Source organism: Gallus gallus, chromosome 3 (assembly GCF_016699485.2).
Source record: "Gallus gallus isolate bGalGal1 chromosome 3, bGalGal1.mat.broiler.GRCg7b, whole genome shotgun sequence".
Taxonomy (NCBI): Eukaryota; Metazoa; Chordata; class Aves; order Galliformes; family Phasianidae; genus Gallus; species Gallus gallus.
This window is the reverse complement of record NC_052534.1, coordinates 36,057,247-36,067,202: the sequence shown is the minus strand read 5'-3', so window position 1 is coordinate 36,067,202 and position 9,956 is coordinate 36,057,247. Positions and strand designations below refer to the sequence as shown.

At 40.3% G+C, this 9,956-nt stretch overlaps 1 protein-coding gene across 1 annotated transcript; it reads right to left on the bottom strand.

The window, feature by feature from the left end:
• Nucleotides 1–1,299: 1,299 nt before the first annotated feature.
• Nucleotides 1,300–3,988, bottom strand: LOC121110227. The gene has a single exon (XM_040697713.2). It carries the CDS (start codon nt 2,367–2,369, stop codon nt 1,884–1,886), a length of 486 nt encoding a protein of 161 aa, XP_040553647.1. The 5' UTR covers nt 2,370–3,988; the 3' UTR covers nt 1,300–1,883.
• Between the last annotated feature and the right edge of the window lie 5,968 nt (nt 3,989–9,956).

Below are 9,956 nucleotides of genomic sequence, written 5' to 3'. Positions count from 1 at the left end.
TATTCATCACTCTCTCAGTGGCAAGATGCACAAGGAGCGATCATCGGAATCAGTGTGCAGAGTGCATGAAAGTGCCTGTTTGGAAGTTAAAAGTTAAAAAAGTATGAACTATTGTTATTCATTGTTTTCAGAATGATGCTTTGCAGGTGTAGGCTGTTGAAGTTGTACATGTTCAGTGAAAAAGGTACAGTTTTTTTCACATCACTTTTGTTTCCAGGATTCATGCCTTTCTTCCATTCTAAAGGCCTGCAGAGGTCATAGGATTTTGTCCAGCATGAAGCTGGAAATGAGCTCCTGCCATTTGCACCCTCCTGGGGAAGGGCGTGGGCCACGGAAGCCAAGACATAGGCTTCCTGCTACTGCTTGGAGATACTGCGTGTTTTTGTGATAGAAATAGAGATAACATCACAGGAGTCTGATGAACATACACTATGTGTTTTCTGATGTGTTTTTCTGTTCCTATTAGTTGAAAGGTGTTTCTTTAGTTTCTGTGCCGTTCTTCTGATTATGGATCAAAACAAGTTCCAGAGACATTATTCAAATACGTGTTTTTAGGCTCAAATATTTTCAATACATTTATATTTTTCTAGTTCTTTCTCGTTTTGAAATATAGGAGCAGATTTCATGCAGAAATTGAGCACCTCAGAAGCCTCTTTCATAAAAAGGGATCTGCAGTTTTACTCCTTATCACATGCTGCTTTTCTTCTGCCAAAGCTGGTGGAGATGAACTTAAGTGGAAGCATATAAAATAATTAGGAAGCAGTAGAAGAAAGACTTCCACCTTCTGCTGTATAAATAAGCAGTGCTTGAATAGTCAGGCCAAGCCTGATATCTGCCATTCGAGTAGTAACCATCCATTCAGGTACCATACAAAATATGAATGTTAGTTAAATTATCAGCAAAATTGCAGGGGTTGTATTGCATAACAATTTACCTGATGATTAATTAAACTTCTGTGTCCAGGTAAACTGTCAGAAAGAATAATCAGCCCTAACATGTACTGATGGCATTTTGCAAATCATTAGCACATTAATAGGAAGAGTAGAGGTGGATAATAACAGAAAGCGACTGCTTGCATTTGTTTTCCTTTGCAGCAATGTTTTGGAGTAACCTTCCCTCCTTTAGTCAACAAATACACAGAGTAGATACTGTAGAACAGATTCAGATACTGCCGTAGGCATTCTGCCCTCTGTGGTCACTGCAGCCCTGAGGGCAGACTGGATGGCTGTGTAGTTGCAGGCAGAGTAATGCATCAGGCCAGGTCTGGAGCCCTCTGAGCTCCCTCATTTCTCTAACCAAATGGGTATCAGCCCAAATGCACTGCACAAACTTGGTGCCCACTGAACTCCCTTTGTGCAGCATTGTGCTCTTAAGGGATTTTGTACTGCCAGACTACTTTAACATCCTCATTTATTTATACATACGTATTTTTTTTCATCCCTCCATATAAAGCTAATCAGGTGGCACCTTCCCATGTGGAATTTTCCTTGAAAATATATTATTATTGTAATCTACAAATGCCTTTTACCCTGTATGCCCCTGATAACAGTTGCATTAGTATAAGCTGATAAACTCATTTCTTTCCTTGCTGCTCATGGAGTGGCTTGCTAGTTAAGATAAAAAGTAATTGATGTGATATAAAGTCATATCTGATTGTACAACACATTGTCTGCCAAGCGGTTGGTGATGTAAGCTTTACATAACCATGAGACGTTGGATGAACTTTTGAAATGTATTTCCGTGTTCCTTTTTCCTCTCTCAATCCAGCACAGGGCAGAACACAGAACAAGCAATCAAGAAAAAAAAAAAAAAAAAAAAAAAAAAAAGAATAATAATAACTTCAAGGTTATTTGAGATTAAGAGTAGCAAGGGCGGTGAGTGATTTAGAAAAAGTAGTTTTTGTCAAGTTCATCCTTTGGTGACACTAATTCCCCTCTGCCTGGGATGGCTCTCTGCAGGAAAGTTTGTAGAAGGCAACGTGGACTCCACTCGTATGCCGGGGGATCTTTGGCTGCTATCAACTGGCTTGATGGCGCGCTCGGTTGCTCCGTGACACCGCTCCGTGCTCCCGCGGCATCCGCGCTTCCCTGCAGGGCCCGACTCCGGCCCCTGCCCTCGGCCGGGCTCTGCCGTGCCCTCGGCGCTCCCGGAGACGGCACTGCCGCGACACCGCGCTCTGACCCGCTCTCAGCCCGGGCTCCGGGCTCCAGCCCGCCGCCCCGCTCCGGGGGAAGGCGGCCGTGGCTCGGCGCTGCCCCGCGCCCTCTGCCGGCTCCGTCCTCCCGTTGCCGCTGAACAGCTGGGCCGCGGCTCCCCGCCACACTGCCAGCTTCAGTATGCACTGCACTACCCGTTATTTCCAGCAGCATTAGAGAAAAACGGAAATGAGGAATTGCTTATCGCTGGCTCATGTTTCAGTCCTTTCTTCCCTTTTAAATGATGTATGTATAACGCTTGTCTGTTTGGAGGAAGGGCAGTTTACAGATGCAGCATTTAAATGTATTCAGAGAAGAGAAAATTCAGTTATAAGCAGACATCATGGATCTTTTTTCCTTTAATACTGAATTCGCTGCAAACAATTTAAGCTGGGGGTCGGCCTCATCTGCCAGATAACAGTGATCAGACGAGAGGTAATGGACTCAAGCTATGCCAGGGGAGGTTCAGGCTGAGTGTTAGGAAGCATTTCTTCTCAGAAATGAGCAGTGAGGCAGTGGCACGGGCTGCCAAGGGAGGTGGTGGAGTCACCATCCCTTGAGGTGTTCAGGAAATGTGTGGTTGTGGCACTGAGAGACGTGGTTAGCAGGCATGGTAGGGGTGTGCTGGTGGTTGGACTAGGTGATCTTGGTGGTCTTTTCCAACCTTAATTATTCTATGTTCCTGTGGGTCTAAGACTCATCTCTGGCTGCACCAGCGTCTTCCTGCACTTTTGACAGCTGAGCAGTTTTCTCCTATGCCATTTTGTTTAGATCTCCTCAGTCTGTTTCATCACAAACAGTTACTGTATCAGTGAGTTTTTTTCCTTTTGATGGAGCACAGAATCTGTTGGACCAGCTTTGTGTTAAACACACTAACTTAGGTATCAGGATGTTGCAGTATGAGCTTTCTATACCTTACTGTATGGCTTGAATTGGACCCTCAGCATTCTGAATTACTCACACACTTACAGGCGAGGGGATTTGTCAAGTGTTTTTAATCTTCATAACATTTAGTAATCAAGTGCATATAACTGAGCTGTTTAAAATAGCAGTCCAAAATCCACCCTATTACTTTGAAGTGCCGTATCAAATGTATTTTCCTACTAGTTGTGGAAGCAAATATCTCGGTGCATAGTCAAGACCAGATATGTAACCTATAATGAGATCTAAAACAAAACAGATATTCTTCACATATTTCATTAAATAATATGACCTAATTTATCCTGGCTGAACAGACTTAGTCTGGCCCAATGCTGTTGTTAATCATACTTCAGAATTCTCATTAGAATCAAGGGAAATTCTAGCAAGAGGAGATAAATCAGTCTTACCTTATAGGGCAGATAAATAATGCTTTGGTTTTGTATTTCTTGTTAATGAATGTAATCAAATTACATAAAATATAAACACTCAAAGCCTGTTCTGTGCCCTCAGGGAACCCCTTTCACCCTCCCAGTGCAGTAAATCTGCATATAACAGGATATGTTCCACTAATACAGTTATAAAATATATGGGAGTATACGATTAACAGCTTAAAAAAAATCATACTGTAAATGATGTGATTGATTGAAATTGTATGTATATTTTTCAAGTCTTCAGAATAGTTGAAGTTTTAACTTATTTCAAATTTTTAAGTTGAAATCTATTCATATTTGGAAATTTTGTACAACCTTGTAAAGTTAAATACTATGTCACTGTAATTTATTTTTGTTGTCATATATTGACACATGCTCATTTATATATGAAGTGTATTGTTTATCAATTGCTTCTAAGGCAGCAATAAAAACATGAAAGTTGTTCTCATTTTCCTGTCACAGCTGTCATTTATCTCAAGTAGAATTTTTGACTGTACATTGATGCATTCAATCTATTTCCTCAGAAAAAGCAGATGATATTTTACTAAGTTTTTAACTGTCTCTCTCTATGATCAATTAATGTAAGGGTAGTTCTTGCCTGTTCAGCTAAAAGAGTTGGATAAAGAATCCCTAAGAAGAGATTACCATTTTGTAGAATCATAGAACGCTTTGAGTTCGGAGTCACCTTGCGGATCATGTAGTGACACCCTCTCCTGCCACAAGCAGGGTTGCCACCCCTAGATCGGATTGGAAGAGGGCAAACTGTTTCCAGTACACTGAAGAGCTTTTATTGCTACAAAATACAGTCATCTACAGACTTCAAAGTGTCATATCTAAAACCACTGTACAACAAAAGGCATGTGAGCAATGGGCATAGCCAGAGGAGCTGCATAGAACACATCAATTTCTTTTCCTCTTTGCTGATCTCCTGATGTTCACAGAATCACCTAATGGTCCTCTTTTGATGCAGTCCAGGATACAGCTGCCCTTGCGTGCTGTAAGCGCACTCTGCTGGCTCATGTCCAGCTTTCTGTCCACCAGGACCCCCAAGTCCTTCTCCACAGGGTTGCTCTCAATCAGTTCTTCTCCCAGTCTCTACACATATTTTGGATTGCCCTGACCCTAGTGCAGCACCTTGTACATGGCCTTGTTGAATCTCATTACGTTCATATGTGCCCACTTTTCAAGTTTGTCCAGATCCTTCTGGATGGCATACCTTGCTCTATTGTATCAACTTCACCACTCAGCTTAGTATAATATACAAACTTGATGAAAGGTACACTCAGTCCCACTGTCTCTGTCATTGACAAAGATGTTGAAGAGCATCAGTCTGAAGGTGGACACCTGGGAGGCACTACTCATGACAAGCCTCCACCAGGACATAAAACCATTTACCACAGCCCTCTGGCTGCAAGTACCCAAACAATTCCATATTCACTCTTCGAATCCCTATCTATTTATTTAGAGATAAGTATATCATGAGAGACTATGTCTAAGGCCTTGCACAAGTCCAGGTAGATGAGATCAGTTGTCCTCTGTCCACCGATGCCATCACTCCACCACAGAAGGTCACCAGATTGTTCACGCATGATATGTCCTTGGTGAAGCCATGCTGGCTGTCACGTATCACCATCTTGCCTTGCGTGTGCCTTAGCATAGCTTCCAGAAACATCTGCTTCACAATCTTCCCAGGCACAGAGGTGAGGCTCACTGGCCCATGAATTTTATGAAATTCAGAAGTCAGTACTAAAGTAAAAGTACTGACTTCTGAATTTCATAATCTAGTTCTGTTTCAGGAAGCCTAATATAGCTTCTCAATAATTACTAATTTTTGATTCTCTGAATGCCATTAATGTAAAGGGGTCTGTCCTACACTCCTAATAAATATGATTCAGCCTGCTTTATTAAATAAAATGATAAGCTCTAATATGTAATGACAACGATGTTTGTCATTTGATGGCTAAGCACATTTGTATAATACAAGAAGGAAATGTAAAAGCAGAAATCCTTTTATTCAGCTAGAGAACAGTTTCCTGATGAGGTCTTCAAAATGGGAAACTTCAGCTTTATTGTATAAGTGCTGCCATATGCTGCATTTTTCAATGTTTCTGTCAGCCAGCTGATATAATCCTTCATAGCTTTTTGGTGGGCTGCTTAATGCAGCTGGACTTTGCTTTCAGTGAGTCGTTTGTATCACTACTGAAACCACCTACAATGCTATGAAATAGTAAGTCAGTGGGCAAGCGTGGGGAATTTTTGGCTGAGTGAAAATAGTTCTGAGAAGTTTTTGTGCTTATTGCATTCAGTTTTGGTCAAAATCTCTAACTAATACAACACAACCAAAAAGTTCAACTGTACTTTTAGGTGCTTTTAGCAATTTTAAAGATTTATCATCCTCACTGTGGCCAGTGTAAATGATAATTACACAAAAGCATTGGCTGACTGTTCTATATAAAACAAACCAGACATGATCTTGTAGAGAATGAATGGGGCTTGCCTTCAGGTTTCTTTAACAGTGAGCATAGGAACAGTTCCAAGAGTCTAGTGGATTTATTAATTATGTTATCAGCTTAGAGAAGGTGAGAGATTTAAGAAAATAAATGAGGGAACACTTGACTCCCTCAAGTGCCCCTCTTATCTTTAAAAACAAAATGCTAGACTTTGTAGAAAGACTTTCTTTTTTTCCCTACTATGAATGGATCCTGATCCGTGAAGGTCACTTGACATACATACACAGTGACAGAAGGCAAGGCAGAAGCCCCTGGACACAAATACAATGCACATAGACAAAAACTTCGTATGTAGCTTTGACTAGGGTTGTGGTCCTTGTAGAAACTTGATAGAATTTATAGATGTTTACATATTTCAGGGTTTGTTCTAATACTCATGAAAACCAATGGCCTGGGTAAATTTGTCTCTTCCTTTTTCTCCAGAGATCTTGGATCAAAACCAAAGATTAGGGGAAAAAAAATGACTTTAATTCCCAGTTTTACAGGTAACTACTATTCAATGCTTAGTTGTATCTATTTGACCTGAAAGCAATTCTTAAGACAATTTTTACTTAGTCCTTAATTCAGGTAACTTCCATGGAAGTTAAATCAGAAAATTTTATGAGCACAAAGGTAAAAATCTTGCTGTTAGAGAAGCATACAATAATAGCAATTCTGACAGTTTCAAGATAGAAAGCCATTCAGATGTCCTGCCTGAGACAGGTGCACCTCATTTTGCCACATAAAACAAAAGCCTTGTCAGAAACACATTAAATTTGTGTATCTCCAGCATTGCCTGGTCTCAATATGACAACAATACTCAACATGTTTGTAAACTAAAACCACAGAAGTTTCTGGATGCCAGTGATTTTGTGTTATGTATACATATAGGTGTTTTTAGGATTTTAGGTGTTGAAGAGAGTGCCAGTAGCCTCAGGTGAGAGGAACTTTTGTTTCTTGTTAGAAATGAGTTAATGAAGATCACTGAATCAAACAGCTTAGCTGGCACTACAGAAGGTGCTGTTTGAGATGGCAATAATCTTTGCACATGAGTTACTTACAACTAAAATCTATAAGGATGTTCTCTGCACTGAGTATATGATGTGGTATTCAGTGTTGTAGTACTTATCTGTTTATGGAAGTGGAAGTTGTTTTACACATCAGCTGAGCTTCATCCAGGCTGTTGCAGAATGACTCATCTAATGTCTACAGCTAACAGAGGCCTCATGAAAGAGGCCCAGTCAGCTAAAGAGACAGTTCTATTACTAGCTCACATTAACAACTTCACTGCACATATTTCAAGTTAAAAGTCAGGATTCATCTTGCCATCTGTTGTAAAGGTTGAGAAAATCACCATGTGCACAAAACAGGAGCATTTTCCTATCAGTATGTGTTCTTAGATTACATTTGCCAATACTGCATAGACACAGATAAGCTGTGCAGAGCTGTGGCCTCTCTCATTCTGTTCCAGGAAAGTTCTAGTTTGGAAGCTAGGTGACTTCAACAATATATTAAAGCTCTGAAGCAAATTCCTAAACCTTGCTGATGAAGTAGTTGCTTTCAAATCAGACCTTTCTTATATCTGACCAGCTCTTTCAGTTAAGGCAAAGGTGGCTCATCCAGCAGTGGTGCATCCTACAGCTTTGCTTACCCAGTGGAGGATGGGCAGTATTGGTGCGAGTGCAACAAACCCCAAGGGAATAGGCTACTGAACTGCTAGAGGTGAGTATACATAATGCTGTTAGACACAAGTGAGTAAGAAATGCCAGCTTGTTCATGACATTCCATGATGAGTACTAAAATAACTAAAATTATGAATGTGTTGTCTATGCCTGGAATTTCATTTACCTCCAGGTGTTCTTGATCCTAATTTACCTGTAAAAATTAATAATAATGCTTACTCTGTACCGTAATCTAGTGTTTCTCGTACCAAATTACCAGATCCATGTACCTCTCAACTCCCAAGAGTAATAGGAAGTTGTGGTTGTTTTTTTGTTTGTTTGTTTGGTTGGTTGGGTTTTTTTGTTAAGTTCAATCTTAAAACAACAGTTTTGGATTTCATATATATGCATTTGGAACATACGGACTTGTACAAAACTACAAACTACACTTTCAATTGCATCAAGGGAATATGAATCTTATCATTTCTAAAGTTCAGACAGTAATAAGCTCTGAGGCTCTGATGTGGGACTAATTAAAAGAAAAGGATAAGACTAATTGTGATGGGGCAAACTAACCTAGTAAGAGAGGCCAGATCCTTTAATCCCATAAACACATAGATGAGCTAATTGCTGAAGCAGTAATTCTTGTGCAGAAGGTGATGGCATTATATGGCCTCAAAGACCAGCTCAGTAGGTGCCATCTTGCAGGAGTGAGGCAGCTTACTCAGGGTTTGGATGACATAGATGGCTGCCAGAGGGAATCCACTGAAATACATGCTGCATCACTGAGGATTTTGTTCAGCAGGCATGTGGGGAAGAGATAACAGGAAGATGCTGGCCTTCACTGGGGAGGGACAAGTGCGTTGAAGGGATAAGAAGGGTTTCATGGTAAGAAATATACTGGGAAAATTATCTTGGAGATCCTGTTTAAAACTGCCCACTGCTCAGTGAATAGCTACAGGAAAATAGATAAATAAATAATAATGATAATAATGAAAAAATAAAAACAGAAAGAAAGAGGAAATTGAAGACCATACTTACAGAGAAGTACAGAACTGAGCAGTTCTGACAAAAAAGGCAGTGCTCTATGTCTTGTGCTTCTGGGCTTGAAGGAAAACTCTTGGTCTCACTAAGAGCTTCAATCTGCAGAAGTGCACAGCAAAGATGAAGTCATCAGTGCTGTGACCTGCTGGGAAAAAAAAAATAGCAAGGGAATACAAATACTGAAATTATACAATGAAGGTGAAAGTCTGCCTTTAAAATGCTCTGGCTCTTTAACTCTTGATCATACCACAAAGCAAGAGCTTTTAATTTTCCCAGGAGAAACAAAAATCACCAAATGGTTGGAATTGGTACCTGCAGCCTTGATACCAAGTAGTCTACATGGCAGATGAGTACATCCTCCCCCTTGAGCTTATATGTCACTTTAATCAACTCTGTTCTCTCTGTAAATATTTATTTTGAGCTTTTTAATGTTCAATTATAATGCATTCTTTGTGCTTTGGTATTGTGGATTCCTCAGCAGTGAGATTACCACAACTGTACAGTGAGTGAATTTTTCTATTGATTTTCTCTGATTAAAGGAGCTGCAAAGCAAAACCTAAGAGAGAAATATTGCATTTAAGTTTTAATCATATTTGGAAAACTTGGAAAAAAATGCTATTATGCATAAATGTATATGGATATTTTTTATTCAGATGACTTGAAGCCAAAGGTATCATTTGTCTTATAATTGTGTCTATTAAGTCTCCTCTCAAGATAATATCCACCTCATTACACATGCATTATGAGAACAGATTTTTGTAGGTGACACTGGCTTCACCAAGAGAAAATCCTGTTCGACCAATCTAGTGGCCTTTTATGGTGGTGTCACTGCATCAATGGACAAAGGAAGAGCCACTGATGTCATCTATATGCACTTCAGTAAGGCCTTTGACATGGCACTGCACAACATTCTTCTCTCCAAATTGGAAAGATATGGATTTGATGGGTGGACTGTTCGATGGATGAAGAACTGGCTTCAAGACTGAGTCCAGAGAGTGGTGATCAATGGTTCAATGTATGGATGGAGATCAGTGACAAGTGGAGTCCCAGAATGGTCAGTGCAGGGACTATACTCTTTAATATCTTCATCAATGACATTGACAGTGGGGTCAAGTGCACAGCAAGTTTGCTGATGATAGCAAGCTGTGGGGTGTGGTCAACACACCAGAGGGATGGGATGCCATTCACAGGGACCTAGATAGGCTTGAGCAGTGG